The sequence below is a fragment of the Sus scrofa genome, chromosome 8 (genome assembly GCF_054392235.1).
Source record: "Sus scrofa isolate SSC_HxYL_T2T_F1_AM1 chromosome 8, Sscrofa_HxYL_maternal_Yorkshire_Landrace_v2.0, whole genome shotgun sequence".
In the NCBI taxonomy this organism is placed as follows: Eukaryota; Metazoa; Chordata; class Mammalia; order Artiodactyla; family Suidae; genus Sus; species Sus scrofa.
This window is the reverse complement of record NC_139390.1, coordinates 1,169,104-1,187,121: the sequence shown is the minus strand read 5'-3', so window position 1 is coordinate 1,187,121 and position 18,018 is coordinate 1,169,104. Positions and strand designations below refer to the sequence as shown.

The window sequence follows — 18,018 nt, the reverse complement described above, 5'->3', positions numbered from 1 at the left end:
CCAGGCCAGAGGCTGAATCGGAGCTACAGCTGCCGGCCTACACCACAGCCACGGCCACACCGGATCCTTAACCCACTGAGCAAGGCCAGGGATGGAACCCTCGTCCTCATGGATCCTCATTGTTTGTTACTGCTGAGCTGCAATGAGAACTCCTATTCGGCTTGATTTTCTAGAGTAGTTTTAAGTCCACAGCAAAATTGAGCAGAAGGTACAGAGACGTCTCATATACCCCCTGCCTCCACCTCCAACTCACCTCCACCACCATCCACGTGCCCCCCAGGGGGCACATTTGTGCAGTGGACACCACACTGACTCATCGTCACTGCCCAGAGTCTGAGTTACACGAGGTTCACTTGTGGTCTTACATGTTAGGTGGCTTTGGACAAGTGTGTGAGGGCTTGCACCATCATAGGGCCGCACAGCCTGGCTTTGCTGCCCCAGGACCCTCTGTTCTCCCTGGTCATCGCTCCCCTCACCCACGGCCACCTCTGTTTTCACCGTTTCCATAGTTTGGTCTTTTCCAGAATGTCCTAGAGGAAGTACGCATCACGCAGCCTTCTCAGACCGATTCTTTGGGCGCGCACGGCGCGCGTCGGGTTCTCCTTGTCTTTGCATAGCTCGTTCCCTGTGAGCACGGAATGGCCTGCTCCTGTCTGGGTGGACCATGGTTTTATCTGTTCACCTACTGAGGGACATCTTGGTGGCTTCCAGGCTTTGGCAGTTTTGATCAAGCTGCTAGACACATTTGTGTGCAGGCCTTCGTGTGGACCTAGGCTTCCACCTTACTGGGTAAACAGCATGATTTCTGGACTCTGTTGGGAGTATGATTAGTTTTGTAGGAACCACCAGACCATCTTCCCAAGTGGCTGCGCATCTGCCTCTCCACCGGCAGTGATGGGCGCTCCTGCTGCTCCAGGTCCCCGCGAGCGTGTGGCGCTGTCAATGCTCTGGGTTCTGGCTGTTCTGACGGGTGTCAGCTGGGTTTTAACAAGGCCACTCCCAGAGCGCCCTGGTGGCGCAGTGGGTTAAGGATCCAGCATTGTCACTGCAGCAGCTTGAGTCCCTGGTGTGTTGTGGTTTCAGTACCTGGCCTGGGAACCTCCACTTGCCACAACACAGCCCAAAATAAAATAAATTAAAAAGACTACTATCACAGCTGATTATAGAACAGTGGAGTCCCATTAACAGGCCGTTGCTGCAGTGCAGGAACTGCTGGCTCGGCTGTCCAGGTCTGGGCAGTGGAGATGGGAGAGCAGACTCGTCCTCCAAGCAACTTCTGTGGCTGTGGGTCCATTGAGTGTGAGAGTGGAGCGAACCCCTGGTTTTCCTAGTTGTGCACCTGAGCAGAGAGCCGTGGCAGCTGCTCAGGGAAACAGGAGCAGTTGCTTGAGGGGTTCCGTGTTCAGTCCTGGACATGTTAGGTGTCCACGAGACATTGGCACAGAGCAGGTGGTCTGTGAGGAGCAGTCTCGGGCTGGAGATGCCCCCTCGGCCAGTAGTCGACCAGCTTGATTAAAGTCACCCTGGCCTGGTGGGCCTCTGCCCTGGCAGGGGCTCTGGAAGAACACTCAGGCCCAGGCCCACAGCTGACCCACAGAATCCGAGTCTGTAGGCTGGTGGCTTGAAGCTCCCCAGCTGGTTCTGCTTCTGTAAGCAGCCGACATGGGTAACCACAGAGCTGAGCTCTGAGACACTGACATTTGGAGGCCAGAGAGAAAAGAGGTGCCAAGGAGAGCGAGCGAAGCGGGTGAGAGGAATGTGGTGTCAGGGGCCAGTCCAGGCAGAGCTGATAAAGCCCGGAGAGCGGCGGCGCCGCGCCGCCCTGCCTCTGATCACTGAAGCGCGGCAGGGCTTTACCCAGAGTTCTATGAGATCAAACTCTTCTTTCTTTTCAAGTGTTCTCAGACAGCTCATTCGAGATATACAGGGAGACTGTGGCTGGAGAGTTGTTTTCTGAGTAAGGTATCAGGATAAGGAGAGTGAGCTGATCTTCAGCAGGTTTCTCGGCTGAGTATCCCCCAGGGGTGGCTTTTCTAAGAAACTGCAGTTGCGGGTTACACGAGGCAGGATCCCTCCCCTGGGTCCTGCCTGCTCAAGGACATGGTGTTGGCACTCCTGCTGATGTTTCTGTGGCTGGCCAGGACTCTCCTGTCCTCAGTCCTTATTCAGAGAGGGATACAACGGTGGTTTACGCTGTTACGTTAAAATTATATCATCACTTCTCCCCCAGATTGATTTATAGATTGAAAATGATTCTGATGCCCTGGCAGGAATTTTTGGTAGCAATTGGCGAGCTGAGTCCCCAATATTTTTTTTTTTCAGGGCCACACCTGTGGCATATGGAGGTTCCCAGGCTAAGGTTTGAATCAGAGCTGCAGCTGCCGGCCTATGTCACAACCACAGCAACGCCAGATCCCAGCCATGTCTGCAACCTACACTACAGCTCACGGCAACGTCAGATCCTTAACCCACTGACCGAGGCCAGGGATCAAACCTGCATCCTCATGGGTGCTGGTCAGATTCGTTTCCACTAAACCATGACGGGAACTCCTGGCCCATGACCTTTCAACATGCTGCAGGCAGGTGCTGCCAAAAAAAAAAAAAAAAAAAAGATAAATTGGACAACAGTAAAATTAAGAGTCTGTTTATGGGAGTTCCTTTTGTGGCTCAACAGAAAGAAATCCCACTGGCATCCATGAGGATACAGGTTCTATCCTTCCCTTACCCCGCTCAGTGGGTTAAGGCATTGCCATGAGCTGTGGTGTAGGTCACAGATGCAACTCAGATCCCGAGTTGCTATGACTGTGGTGTAGGCCAGCACCTGTAGCTCCAGTTTGACCCCTAGCCTGGGAACTTACATGCGCCATGAGCGCAGCCCTAAAAAGCAAAAAAAAAGAATCTGTTTATGAAGACACACTATTAAACAAGCACAAAAGCAAAGCCACAAAGCGCTAGAAGATATTTTCACCGAATATAGCCAACTAGCGGAACCCTATGCAGAAAAATGAATTCCTCTAAGTCAAGAAGAAAAAGACACGCAAACCAATGTTTTAAGTGCCAGACACGAGCGGGGTTAACAGAAGAAGACATCCAGTCAGTAACTACTTGAATAACGTGTGGCCTTATTAGGGAAATACATGCTAAAACTGCAGTGAACTATCACTCCGCATGTATCAGAACAGTGAAAGTTAAGACCCGAGAGAAGGTTTCGGCAAAGACGCGGAGCAACGAGAAGCTTCATGTGCTGCTGACGGGCCGACGCTGGTATGTCTCCTTCAGAGAACGGGGGCATCATCTCTGCTGCAACCGACCCAGCCACCCACGCCTCTGCGTGCTCAGTGCTCAGCAGCTCCGGGCAGGTGCCGACCGGAATCTCCGCGCCGGGACGTGCACAGCAGGGCCGCTCCTAGGAGCCCCGGGCGTGGAACGGCTGTCCCGAAAGCGCGGTGGACAAGTCATCGTCCACGGACTCCACGCCGCAGTGCGTTAAATGAACTGCTGCTTCCCCAGCAGCAGGGCCAACCTTAAAGCCACGATGTCGAACAAAACAGCCACACCCAGGACTACCTGTCCTCGTTCACGGGACGAAATTCAAACCCGGGAGGCTGGTCTTGCTGGTGGAGGTCGGTGTGGAGGTTACGTCCAGGGCCGGGCCGAGGCCTTGGGAACCTGGAGTGTCCCCTCTGGGCGTAGTACCCAGCTGCGTTCACCTTGTGAGAACTCAGCACCCTGTGTTCATGCGATCTTGTGCTCACATAACGCCAAACATCAAACCCACAGCACATGCCAGCAGCGCCTCCCCAGCTTCATGCCTCAGGGACAGCCACTCGGATGGTGGCTGTTCCAAAACTAGGGAGTCGCACGTTTGTAGCTACTTCCCGGTTGACTCCCCACAGGGTGTCGTAAGTGCCCTGCACTTAGATTTCGGGAATTTAAGTCTCGGGAGGAACCGCGTTCCAAGCATGCGTGCAGTTCCTTTAGCTCCGCTGCGTACAGTAATGACTATGTGAGGAGTTAGGGTTAAGACACTTGATAATCTGAGTTTCTTATGAGTCTTCGTTTTGGAAGAGAGACCATTTATTATTAGGACTTCCTCCTGCTGAAAACAGTGTTTGAGGTGTTAGAACTAAATGAAGGAATGATATCCGTGATGTTTATTATTTTTTAGTTAAGTGCCCTGCAAGACCTTCATCCGCTACCCAGAATAATTTTGGAATATAGGCAGGTAAGGCAATTTTTTGGGTAAGTGGGTTGGTAATGAGGGGCACCGAATGGCACCATCTCTGTCCCCAAATCCATCGCCGCCAGTGTAGCCCTGACAGGGTCCCCGGGAAGTCGTGTTAGTGGGGCTCGCTGTGCGCAGACACGGTACCACTCACATCCACAGACAGCCTGCTCGGCCCTGAATCCGAGGAGCCGCAAAGGGAAGAGCTCGCGAGCACCCGGGAGGAAGTACTGGTGTGTGAGCGTTGAGCGCTAGGCTTCCGGGGAGCCACCTCCGGGTCCCTCCCCAGGCCCAGCGGGGTAAAGGGAGCCCTGGAAGTAAAAGAGGGGACACCGGGGACGAGGATTCGGGAACGCCCCACTTCTCTTTGCAACTTCCCTGTAAAAAGAACTGTTCCAGAGCAACGTTTATTTTCAAAGCGGCAGGGTGACATCTTTCTCTGATGGTCATTCTTGTTGACCTCTGGGCACCACACCTCAGCCACTCCAGGGCCTCCTGGAGCCACCGAGGTGACGTCAGGGACACATGCCCAGCGCTCCATGAAACACTGCGGTGAGGCTTCATCTGATTTAAACACACACACACAGAAAGGGGTTATTTTTGTCTTTGTAACACAGGTTCACAAGATCAAGTCCACCTTTGTAGACGGATTACGTGCTCACATGAAAAAGGTAACAAGCTGAAAAATGTGGTTAGGAATATGGTTTGCGCGTGATTCAGATACACGTAGAATCTTTCCATCTGCTCTTCTTGAAACCATGAGCCGTGATTTTGTTATCACTGAGGCCTGGAGCATAAGCGGACACTGCCTCTTAAAATCCCACGTTTCTGTGCTCTTAGAGTCTCACATTTTTGTGGCGCTCTCGTGCCGACCACGTGCTTTTCCATCCATTGCCGCATCTTCTCTGCAGCCGTTTGAGGGAGATGTTTAGTTCATGCCTGAGGGGTCTGTGGTCAGAGGTGTTGTGTGACTGTCTGAGGCCATACAGCAAGTGACGGCCCCACCCCGAGTCCACTCTGGGCCCCCTCACGGCACGTCCTGTTGCAGCTCCTGCCTGGGTCTGGGGGGACTCTGCTTCACCCCGATCCCTCGGAGGGTCGTCACCCCGAGGATGCTTCGGGTTGGGAGTCTGGAGCCAGGGTCCCGGGTCTCTGGAGGAAGGCAGGGTGTGTGTGCCGGGGCCCCGCGTGTTTCTGACCTCGTGGCATTGTCAGCGTGTAAACTGATTCTTTCTGACTGATAAAGGGCTCCGTTTCCTCTGTGTGGAACCAGACTGGAACTGTGACCGGAAGACTCTCGGCCAAGCGTCCTGTAAGTTAGCTCGAGTTGAGGGTCTCTTTCTGGGTCGGGCCTGCAGTTTTGTCTAGACCATGTTTGTGCCCTTCCTGTTTCTAAGAGGAGACCCCAGACGGACGGGTTGTTGGGTTTTTCCTATTCATTTAGCTGGTGTTCCTTGAGCACTGCCTGTGCTTAGTGGGGATCAGGACACACGGTCCCGCGCGTGGCAAGTGTTGGGTCAGTCCTCTCGTCCCAGCAGTCGCACACCCTGGTGCTGAGGGCGGGAGGGACAGCCCCTGCCTTCATTTTCAGATTCACACTGGACAGGGGGCTTCTGATTTCCAGAAACGTTAATACTGGTGCTCGGATGGTTGCTTCCGTTTTTTATTGCTGTTCAAGACTACCTCTGATGAAAAAGGCTAGAATGCCCTTGAATGGATGGTGCAGCCTTAAGAACACGTAGAGCAATTAACTTTTTGGATAGCTTTATATTTTTGAAGTAAATTACACATTACTGATTCTTCATTACAGAACAGTTCCTTAAGTACAGAAAAGAAATGTAAAAAAAAAAAAAAAAAAACTAATAAAAGGCACTGATCATTCCACCACGTAGGAGTCACTGCAGCTAATGTCTCGGTGTCTGTCCCTTCCAGACATGTTGCTAAGCACGTGTATTTATAAAATACCATTTTTTACAACAGAAGTAAAACTGGGGGAGTTCCCGTCGTGGCGCAGTGGTTAACGAATCCGACTAGGAACCATGAGGTTGCGGGTTCGGTCCCTGCCCTTGCACAGTGGGTTAACGATCCGGCGTTGCCGTGAGCTGTGGTGTGGGTTGCAGACGCGGCTCGGATCCCGCGTTGCTGTGGCTCTGGTGTAGGCCGGTGGCTACAGCTCCGATTGGACCCCTAGCCTGGGAACCTCCATATGCCGCGGGAGCGGCCCAAGAAATAGCAACAACAACAACAACAAAAGACAAAAAGACAAAAAGACAAAAAAAAAAAAAAAAAAAAAAAAAAGAAGTAAAACTGCACTCTTACGCTTTTTAATTTTCTTTGAGAGCTCCAGATGTTATACTTAGCCCTGCTCCCCCTGCTGCGTGTGTGCCTGTGTCTATGGCGTGGGTCTCCTCTGTGGACAGTCCTTCTGCGTCCGCCGGGCCTCCAGGGGTGCCTGCACATGGTGTAGCCAGTGCCCAGTGGGGCGGCTGCGCGGGAGCGGGGCTGGGGCTGGGCAGGCCTGCGGAGGCCGTGCGGGAGCCGTGGTCTCGGTGCGGGACACCTGCTTGAGCAACCTCAGCTCTCGAGTCCCTGCTGTCGGTCGAGCCTTGCAGCCACTCGGGGAGGGTCTTGTTTTGGACACCCCGCTCTAGAGACATCCGTGGCCTCTACCCCGCTGACGAGTCCCAGCCCTGAGGCTCACGCCAGTGGTGACGCTCCCACCCGCTGGTCTGAAGGCAGGTGCTGCTGCTAGGCTGCCCTTCACCTGACCCCTGTCTCTCTGTTGCTGCCGCTTCCCACGGAGGAGTGGGCTGGGAATCCTGCTGGGAAGATGCACTCCCTGTGGGGTCCTTTCCCTGCCTGCGTGGCCTTCTAGGTTCCTCTCGGCTCCGACACTTGCAGGCTATCTCTTGCTGGGCTTTATGCTCTTCAAGAAGTTTTTCACGTCCCTGGTTTGTGGGTGGCACTCCCCCCAAGTTTTCTTTGATACTCTAGTTAGGCTTATTTATTTCGCTGATATTTCAATTGGATGTTTTGAAAGGGGGATAAACGTGATGGGTGCATTTGGTTCCCGCCTTTACCTCAAAGTCCGCGCCACCATTTTCGGAGCCGCGTTGATGGCTGTCTATAGGGAGACATTTAGAGCATTGTCGGTTTTAATTCTTATATATGGAGACGCCATAAACTTACTTGCGTGTACATTTTTGGTATATTTTTCTGTGGATTTCCACAGTATTTCTGTGGAAATTCCTGACGATGGAGCTTCTGAGTCAAAGTACATATGCATTTTGAAGGATTTACATTGCCAAATTGTCCTTTAGGAAAAAAAAAGTTTTACATTCTCGATCAAACAATTTGTGAAATGTTTGGTCCCTGCATCCTTGCCAGTATGAAGAGTCTTCATTTTCTTTCTTTCTTTTTTTTGTCCTTTTGCCTTTTCTTGGGCCGCTCCTGTGGCATAGGGAGGTTCCCAGACTAAGGGTCGAATCGGAGCTGTAGCCGCCGGCCTTCGCCAGAGCCACAGCAACGCGGGATCCGAGCTGCGTCTGTGACCTACATCACAGCTCACGGCAACACCAGACCCTTAACCCACTGAGCGAGGCCAGGGATGGAACCCGCAACCTCATGGTTCCTAGTTGGATTCGTTAACCACTGCGCCTCGAAGGGAACTCCGAAGAGTCTTCATTTTGATTACTAGTTCCTGGCTGGATCTTTAAATTTCTGTTTCCTTAAATATTCAGTGAGATTGACAAGTCACTCTTCTGAGTTCATGTCCTTTTGCATGTGTCTTTAGAGCATGTGTATTTCTTTCTATAGGTGTGGAAAATCTTATAGAATAAAGATAAACCCTTTATAAAATACCGAATTCTCTTCATTTTCTCTTGCCCTTTAATTTGTAAAATACATAGTATTTGCTCTACTTAAAGTGGTTTTTTTATTATAGTAACAATAGATGATCATTCTAAAGAATTCAAACAATAGGTAAAACTATAAATAGCAAAGGAGGGAGTCCCCGGCATGGCGCGGAGGAAACAAATCCGACACGTATCCATGAGGATGCGGGTTCCACCCCTGGCCTCGCTCAGTGGGTCGGAGATCCGGCGTTGCTGTGAGCGGTGGTGTGGTAGATTGTAGATGCGGCTCAGATCCCGCGTTGCCGTGGCCGTGAAGCAGCTGTAGCTCCACTGGGACCCCTAGCACAAAAACAAGGAAAAGCTGCCCGATATCCACTGCCGTGAACATCTTGGTGGCCGTGCTCACATGCACACGTGTGTGCTCGCACATGCACACACACACACACACCGACATTCGCCTGAGTGGGATTACATCACGCATGATGTTTTTATTGTAGACACTCTGCCTTCACACCCATCTCTCAGCCACTGACCCTCCGTCCCAGTCCCGCCGATAGCGCACGTCAGCGGCCTAGAGCGGGTACCTCCACATTTTCCTCCGACTCATAATAAAATTTTGTACAGACCCGTGTGTATTTTACTTTTCTGCCTCTTGCTTTTCTCTCAGCAGCAGCTCATGGAATCCCCGAAGTTCATCTGACAGAGTCCTCTTCTGCTCTTCTTTAAAAAACGGACGTCTGGCTAATGGACAGTATTAGCTTCAGGTGTAACATAGTGATTTGCTGTTTTTATACCTGCACGCCATCCGAAGTTGTCCCCGTGTCATCAGCCACACTCCCTGAGCCGCACGTGGCATCCTGGGCGTTATCTTAAAGTAAAGGGCCCACCTCCCCACTTCCCTCCGTCGGTGCTGCTCTGCTGGCGGGCGTGCACTTCGGGTCCACGCAGAGTCCACTGTGTTGTCCACTGAGAGTAAAGCTGCAGCAAGCATCCTGCACATGCGTCCTGCTGTATCTTCTTTTTTACTTTCTTTAGCTGTCGTTAGATTGCCTTCCAGAATGCTTCCGATCCTGACGATGCCAGGCCGAGCGGCAGTACTTAGCCCACCGTCTGCTGCGACTTTTCCTGCACTGAAGTCCTTACTGTTTCTGCCTTGTGTCGTCTGGGAATGGCTTTCCTTAACTCCAAGGTTATTTAAATATTCACCTCTATTTTCTTAGAGAGCTTTCGTGCTTTCACTTTTTTTGCTTGTAAAACTTGAATCCAGCTGTACATGATTTAACCAGGTACTATGTAGGTTATATAATGAAAATGGCTAGAACTTGAATGACATTTTTTGTTTAAAACATTCAAAATATACTTGATTAACATTTTAAATGGCCAGGGTATAACTTTTTCAGCATTTTGAAGAAGCTGGCTTCTCACACACGTGCCCACCTAAGGGAAGGTGACTGTTATCTCTTGCCTCCTAAGGCGTTCTGCTTCGTGGGTATTTAACATAACAGGAAAATCTAATATGTTTTTGTCTTTTGATCGACTTGCATCTTTCCCATACTTTGACATTTTAATGAAGCGTCAACAAGCTATGGTTTATTTAAGAAAGAAGAGGGAATGGTTGATTGAATCGACTCCAGTCTCGGTAATACACATAATAAGTATCCTGGAGCACTTTTATAGTAGCTGTTTTGAAGTTTTTGTCAGATAATGCCAACATCTGCAGCATCTTGTCATTTAGTGTCTTCTTTGAGGGGATTTGAACAATGATTTTTTAATTGAATGAAAGGCTTTAAATTCTATGGTGCTGTATAATTTTCAGATTTTTCACACACGTAGTTTCATATGATTACCTATAACCCCCCCACACCCTCATGCTCCCCCCCCCGGCCCCGCCCCGCTGCTGGTAACCTCTCGTTCTCGATGTCTGTGAGTTTGCTTCTTTTTCTGTGATAGTCACACCTTTGCTATATTTTTTAGATTCCACGTATAAATGATACCGTACAATATTTGTCTTTCTCTGACTTATTAGCATAATGCCCTCCAGGTCTGTCCCTGTTGCTGCAAGTGGCATTATTTCTTCTAGCTGGATAGTATTCCATCGTAGGCGTGTATCACATCTGTCTACACTCGTCGCTTGCTTAACATTTCAGTTGCTTCCCTACTTCAGCACTTGTAAATAACGTGGCTCTGAACATTGAGGTGCATGTATCTTTTTGAATTAGTGTTTTTGTTCTTTTCAAATAACTACCTAGGAGTGGAATTGCTAGGTCATACAGTAGTTCTCTTTTTAGTTTTTTTGAGCAACCTCCATACTGTTTTCAGCTAACAGTGTAGGAGCACCAACAGTGTAGGAGCACTGCCTTTTCTCCAGTATTTTGCCAACATTTGTTATTTGTGTTCTTTTTGATGACAGACGGCCATTCTGATGGGTGGGAGGTGATATCTCATTGTGGTTTTGATTTGCATTTCCCTGATTAGCAATGTTCAATGCCTCTTCCTGTATCCGTTGGCCATCTGCATTTCCTCTCTGGAAAAATATCCGTTCAGATCTTCTACCCATTTTTAATTGGTTGTTTGTGTTTTTTATGTTGAATTGTATGAGCTGTTTATATGTGTTGGATATTAACCCCTTGTTGGTCATATCAGTTTCAAATAACTTTTCCCACTCAGTAGGTTGTCTTTTCACTTTGTTATGGGTTTCCTTTGCTGCGCAAAAGCTTTTAAGTTTTGTTAGGTTCCATTTGTTTATTTTTGCTTTTGTTTCCTTTACCTTTGGAGATAGATCCAAAAAACTATTGCTGCGATTTACGTCAAAAAATTTTCTGCCAGGGAGAGATTCCCGTCATGGCTTGGTGGTTAACAAATCCAACTAGGAACTATGAGGTTGTGGGTTTGATCCCTGACCTCACTCAGTGGGTTAAGGATCCAGCACTGCTGTGAGCTGTGGTGTAGATCGCAGACGCAGTTCCAATCCCATGTTACAGTGGCTCTGGCGTAGGCCGGCCGCTACAGCTCCGTCTGGACCCCTAGCCTGGGAACCTCCATATGCTGTGGGTGTGGCCCTAGAAAAGACAAAAAGACAAAAAAAAAATTTCTGCTGGAATTCTCTTGTGGCACAGCAGGTTAAGGATCTGGTATTGCCACTGAGTGTCTCTGGTTGCCGCTGTGGTTTGGGTTCAGTCCCTGGCCTGGGAACTTCTGCAGGCCGTAGGTGCAGGGGAAAAGTGTTCTTCCAGTGCTTTCTTACACTTAGGTCTTCAGTATGTTTGAACTTATTTTTGTGTGTGGTGTTAAAGAATGTTCTAATTTCATTCCTGTATCTGTCCAGTACCACTTATAGAAGAGACAGTCTTTTCTCCATGGTATGTTCTTGCCTCCTTTGTCGTAGATTGATTGACCAGAGATGTGTGGGTTTATTTCTGGGCCCGCTATCCCGTTCCTTTGTCTATGTCTGGTTTTGTAACAGTATCATACTGTGTTTCTTTTCTGGCCATGCCTGTAGCACGAAGAAGTTCCTGTGTCAGGGTTTGAACCCAAGCCACAGCAGTGACAACACTGGATCCTTGACCACTAAGCCACCAGGGAATACTAGTACCATACTGTTTTGATTCCTGTAGCTTTGTAGAATAGTGCAAAGTCAGCTTTGTTCTTCTTTCTCAAGATTGTTTTGTCTATTCTGGGTCCTTTGTGTTTCCATACAAATTTTAAAATTATTTGTTCTAGTTCTGTGAAAAATGCCATTGGTGTTTGGATAGAGATTGCATTGAATCTGTAGATTGCCTTGGGTAGTATGGTCATTTTAACAGTATTGATTCTTCCAATCTAAGAACAGGTATATCTTTCCATCTGTGTGTTACCTTCAGTGTCTGTCATCAGTGTCTTATTGTCTTGTCTTTTCTGATGTGATTTGAGGATTTCCTGATTCTTCAGGTGTTCTGTAACTTTGGGTTATATCCTAGGCATTTGGAATATTGCACGGTGAGATCCTAGGCATTGTTGAGAAATCCCATAAAAAGAGTTCCCGTCATGGCACAGCAGAAGCAAATCCGACTAGTATCCATGAGGTTGAGGTTTGATCCCTGGCCTCACTCAGTAGGTTAAGGATCCGGCATTGCCTTGAGCTGTGGTGTACGTCGCAGACATGGCTCAGATCCTGCATTGCTGTGGCTGTGGCATAAGCTGGCAGCTGTAGCTCAGATTCAGCCTCTAGCCTGGGAACTTCCATATGCCCAGGTTCAGCCCTGAAAAAAAAAAAAAAAAAGAAAGAAATCCCATGAAAATGTTGGTGTTTTTGTTTTAGTAGGCAATCAACCTGGTTAAGCTGTGACCTGCCTTCCATGACCCGTGATTCCAGTATACACTGAGTTTTCAGAGCCTTCGTGGTACTATTCAGATATTCCCAAATGATCAGTGGTCGGTCAGGCGGCTCCACAGCTGATGGATACAGGCCCTTAGTGGTATAAATTTACCCCCAAGTATTGCTTTCTGGTGCTCAGTAAATTCTGATATGTTGTATCTTCATTTTCATTTAGTTCAAAAAGCTTTCTAGTGTGTCTTCTGTAACTCATGGGCTATTTAGGAGTTTGTTACTTAGTTTCCAAATATTTGATGATTTTCCAGTTGTCTTACTGTTAATGATTTCTAATCTCGTTCCGCTATGATCAAAGGATATACTCTGATATAGTCTGCATAACCTGAATCCTTTAACGTTGTGCAGACTTTCGTTGCCCGGAAAATGGTGTATCTCGGTCAGCGGTCCCACGTGTACTTGCAAAGGATGTGTGTCCTGTCAGTTTACGGTGGGACGTTGTGGAAGAACCAGGCGGATCCAGTCGGTTGGTGGTGCTGTTCACGTTTGTGGTTTTCTGTCTGTCACTCAGTTAGTTACTGAGAGGGTGGTACTGAGGTCTGACACACGTCTGTGGAATTTTCTTTTTCTCTTTGCAGTCTGTCTCTTCTGTCACCATGTAGTTTTTGCTTCATGTATTTGAAGCTCTTTTATTAGGAGCAGAAACATTAAGGATTATGTCCTGTTGATTCTACCCTTCTATTTCTATGAAATGACTTTTTTTATCCATCCCCAGTAATATTTATTTTCTTTGAAATATATTTTGTCTCATATTAAAATATTAATTTGAAATTAATAAAATAGATGAAAGATAATTTTAGAAATAATAAAAATAATAAAACCGTCATTTAATATTAAAATTGCCACTGCGGTTTTCTTTTGACTAGTGTTTGCATGGAATTTTCCACCCTTTTATTTTTAAACTATTTGTCTCATTATATGTAAAGTACGTTCACTCTAGGAAGCATATAACTGGTCTTGCATTTTTATCCATTTCGACAATATCTGCCTTTTAGTTGGGATGTTCCATCCATTTACCTTGAATGTGATAATTCATAGGGTTAGCTTCAATCTGTTGTCTTGCTCTTTGTTTTGTATGTATCCCAGTTATTCTTTGTTCCCCTTTCCAATTTTCCTCCCTTCTTTTGGGTTAAGTTTTTAAAGATTCTTTTATCTTCTTTTGATGTATTAGCTATGATTCTTTGTTTTGTTATTTTAGTGGTTAATTTAAGGTTTACAGGATTTATCTTCAATTTGTCACAGTCTGTTTTCTTTCTCTCTTTCTTTCTTCCTTCCTTCCTTTCCTTCCTTCCTTCTCCTTTTTGCTTTTTAGGCCACAACTGCAGCATATGGAAGTTCCCAGGCTAGGGGTCGAATCGGAGCTGTAGCTGCCGGCTACACCACAGCCACAGCAACACAGGATCCAAGCCACATCTGCAACCCACACCACAGCTCATGGCAACACTGGGTCCTTAACCCACTGAGCAAGGCCAGGGATCGAACCTGTGTCCTCATGGATACTAGTCGGGTTCATTTCTGCTGAGCCACAAATGGAATTCCTCCCAGTCTGTTATCATTCTACATGTAGAATAAGAACCTTGCACTAGCAGGGTTCCGCTTCTCCTCCTGGCCTTTATGCTGTGGTTGTCTTTTATTGTACTGTGTGTATGAGTTATAAATTCTACAGTATATTTCATTTTTGCTTAAATAGTCTTTATCTTCTAAGTCTATTTAAATAATAAGAAAAGTCTTGGGTATTTGCCCATGTACATTTTCAGGGCTCCTCATCTCCTGAGTGCACCCATATCTCTGTTTGGTATCATTTTCTTCTGCCTAAAGGGCACCCCTAACATTTCTTATAATGTGGGTCTGCTGTTGATAATTCTTTCAGCTTTAGGGGGTCTGAAAATATTTTCATTTCAGCTTTGTTTTTAAATATCATTTTTGCGAAGTATAAAGTTATCAGTTGAGTGTTTCTCCTTTCAGTACTTTGAAGATGTTACATTACCCTCTTCTCACATCGTTTTTCTAAGAAACCTACTCTCATCATTATCTTCATTTTTCCAGCTGTAATGTGCCTTTTCTTTTTCTGGCTGGTTTAGTCGTAATCATTACCTTTGAGAAATTTGATTATGATGCACCTTGGTGTAATTTTTTCATGTTTCTATGTTTGAGTTTCTTGGATCTGGGCATTTATAGTTTTAATCAAATTTGGAAAACTATTGCTGGTTATTTATTCACTTTTTATGTTCCTCCTTCTCTTTCCTCTCCTTTGGGAAGTCCGCTATAATTATATATATTAGGGCACTTGCATCTGAGCACTGAAACTCATTTTTCTTCTTTTCCTTGGATTTTTTTCTTTCTGTTATTATTTCCGATAGTCCACTCATCTTTTCTTTGGTCTCAAGTCTGTTGTTGATCCCACTGAGTGTCTTTTTCATATTAAACATCACATTTTTCATTCCTGGAAATTCACCTTGGATCTTTTTTATGCCATTTACGTCTCTACTTAATTTTTAAAATATTGGATACAGTTGTAATCATTGTTTTAATGTCCTTGTCTATAATTTCAACGTCTGTGTCCAATATAGTTTAGTTTCAGTAGGTGATTCTTCTCATTGCGCCTCCATCTTCCGGCTTCTTTTTACGTGTGATGATCTTTGTTTGGATACCAGACACTGTGGATCTTGCGTTGTCAGGTGATGGACCTTTTGGCGTCTTGTAGATATTCCTGAGCTTTGTTCCGAGTCGTGTTAAGTTCCTTGGCCACGGTCGCTGCCTTTCCGGTCTTCCTTTTAGGATGCGTTGGGCAGGTCCAGCGAAGTGCCCCACTGAAGGCTCATTATCCCCACCCCCAAGCCAAGGCCGGAGTCTTCCGCCTGTTTCCCAGCATTAAGAGCTTGCCGAGACTGGCCGGTGGGAACAAGAACCCCCCCTGGCCTGGGGAGTGTGCTGCCCGCTCTGCTGATCCCTCTGGGCGGCCTGTCCCCAGGCGCCCCCGGCAGCTTCCTCACCCGCACACGCAGATCCGTTCTCTCTGTTCTCTCTGGATGCGCGAGTCTCTCGGGCTCAAGGAGGTGGCGATTTCGTCGATTATGTGTCTCTCCTCATCATTAGGGCGGGGGCAGCGTCTTTGCAGCTGGCTACGTCCCAGGTGCAGAGGGAAGCTCCCATCCGGTGCTTTTCCATCCGGCCGAGGCCTGCATGGCTTCTGCTCCCTCCGCCTGGGCCAGTTCGTCGGTCAGCATCTGCTGTCTCAGGCCTCAGTCTAGCGGCCGTCGCGCTGCCCGTGACACTGCTCAGCCGCCTCTTTACTTTGGCTGCCGCCCTGGTCCGCGAGGTCCCCGAGAGCGGGACCGTCCTGCCTGCTTCGCGGACACATCTCCGGCCCGGCTCCGCCTGCGTCGTGGTCGGGCCGCGCTCTTACTGACTTTTACTGAACGGCAAACTGGATGTGTGACCCCCCCCAAGCGTCTTCCAGCGTCTCAGGGTCGCCGGGTCTGGGGCCTCACCGAGACTGCAGCGTGCTGACAGTGTGGCCCGACCCTGCCCGCGCGGCCTCTCCTGCCTTCCTCTCGGGCCTGCGGCCGCCAGGCCTCTGTTCGCCTCAGTTCCCCTTCCCTGACTCGGAGACCCCGAGGCCGTGCCTGGCGGCGCTCACGCGCCTCACAGCTGGCGTGGTTTTCACAAAGACCTGCGCCTGGGAAGGTACCAGCCGCCTTTGTTCTCACTGCACTCGCCGGGAGCCCCGTTCTTACCATGTCTTCAGCATCCGATACCTCTTATCAGAGTGGCTGTGAACGTCCCTTCTAGTGTTTCCGCAGCCGCAGAACCTGTTTTTGTCCAGGCCTCTGCTTCACTGCAGTGCTGCCCCGGTCCTGGCTCTGAATTTGTCAATGTTTTGTCATTTAGAATACCTGACCTTTGACATTGTATCATCACGCATTCTTTCCTATCCAGAGTGCTCACTCTTCTTCTAGGTTAGGGTTTTTTAAAAAATGTTTTAATGTTAACAGTTTTTAAAAGGTCTTGGCTGGAAATGTTGAAATCTAGCCATTATTTAGCTGAATTTTTGCTTTTGTTCCTTTGTGAGTCTTTTCTTCCCCCTTAGTTTTCTTCATTTTTCTAAATATATGTCCAGTATTTTGTTAGCACGTTTGTACGAGCTTTTTGGTATCTGAGGCAGAGCCAGACTACGGTTTTGTCGTTTGTGGGCGGTCACTCGTGGCTTGGGAGCCCCTGACCCCTCGTGCCTTCCCTTGTCTTTGAGCCATTGCCTCGTCGCCTCTGCTTAGATGACCCAGATCCCTGAGCACGTCTTCCTCCAGCCCAGCCTTCTTTGCCTGGTTACCGCCTGTCCTTGTGGCCTCACCCCAGAGGACATGTCCATTCGGAAGCCTCATTTGACGCCCTCCACCCCAGCCCCCACTCCCAAAGCTCAGTCAGGCTTTTCCTGTGGAAAGGGTTTGGAGCCAGTATCATGAGCTTCTCTGTGTCCGTCGTCCCTTGAAGAGCTTGATCACTCCCTGGGTACATTCGGAGTCCCTGTTTGTCCTTTCCCAAGAGTGTTCTTCCCAAGTGACTTCCTCTGTCTACCCCAAATTTCTATCCTTCCATCTTAGAGTTTTTAAAGTGTACTATTCCGATGATAGCTTACAGTAATTTGGAATGCATCTGTGGTGTATGAATTTGGTAAATACATGAGCCTGCTTCTAGGCTGTCAGTTCTGCGTGCTGGCCCGTTTGTTTATTCTCACAGGATCTTAATCTGAGTGAGTTTCCTGTAGATGTGCGTCCCCAGGGCACCTTCTGCTTAACCTACGGTGTCACCTGCTCGCTTGCCCCGCAGATTCCCCTCCTCTGCTGTAGATTCCTTGAGTTGCATCAGCATTTTATCCCAGAAAGAGCAGCGTCGTCGCTAAATGTTTTCGAAGGAATGAATAAAATTGGGGACCTAAATCTTAGTTATCAAGTGCTAAATATAGCTAACGTATTATTGGCAGGGAAACATTTCAGGGAAGAATACACAGCATTGGTTCTTACAGCTTATATTTATTAGGTAAAGGAATTTCCTCCAGTAGTTTACATAGCCACTGCAGTGATATCACCAGATCTTTAACCCACTGTGCCACGGGAGATCTTCTGTATGTCATGGACATATTAATTATTTGGAGCTTGTGTGTGTAAAGAACTAGCATTTTTCATAATATAGTATTTTGCTGGATAAATGAATGGGTTCTTCCAGTTAAGAGTCTTAAGGAGTTCCTTTGTGGCTCAACAGGTTAAGGATCCGGCATCGTCACTGCAACAGCTCTGGCTGGTGCTGTGGCATGGGTTCGATTTCTGACCTGGGAATTTTCCCATACTGTGGGCACAACCCCAAAATACATACATACGTACATACGTACGTACAAATTCCTATTTATTTATTTATTTATTTATTTTTGTCTTCTTTTTTTAGGGCCACACCCATGGCGTATGGAAGTTTCCAGGCTAGGGTTGACCTGGAGCTGTAACTGCCAGCCTATGCCGTGGCAATAGCAACACAGGATCTGAGCCACATCTGTGACCTGCCCCACAGCTCATGACAATGCC

The 18,018-nt window shown here is 47.9% G+C and overlaps 1 protein-coding gene across 43 annotated transcripts in view; it reads left to right on the top strand.

The window, feature by feature from the left end:
* The window catches only part of POLN (DNA polymerase nu), a 129,499-nt gene that overhangs the window by 46,203 nt on the left and 65,278 nt on the right, over positions 1 to 18,018 (top strand). For 33 of the 43 annotated variants that reach the window (XR_014812040.1, XR_014812041.1, XR_014812043.1 and 30 more), the window contains 3 exons: positions 4,169 to 4,225; positions 4,843 to 4,896; positions 5,472 to 5,537. Coding sequence is in view for 36 of the 43 variants with exons in the window: in XM_084971251.1 (XP_084827377.1) it covers positions 4,169 to 4,225; positions 4,843 to 4,896; positions 5,472 to 5,537 (177 nt within the window). In the remaining 7 variants the exon portion in view is untranslated. Of the gene's footprint in view, positions 1 to 4,168; positions 4,226 to 4,842; positions 4,897 to 5,471; positions 5,538 to 5,816; positions 6,113 to 18,018 lie in introns of those variants that run through there. The other 10 variants (XR_014812046.1, XR_014812045.1, XM_084971274.1 and 7 more) reach the window with 2 other exon arrangements.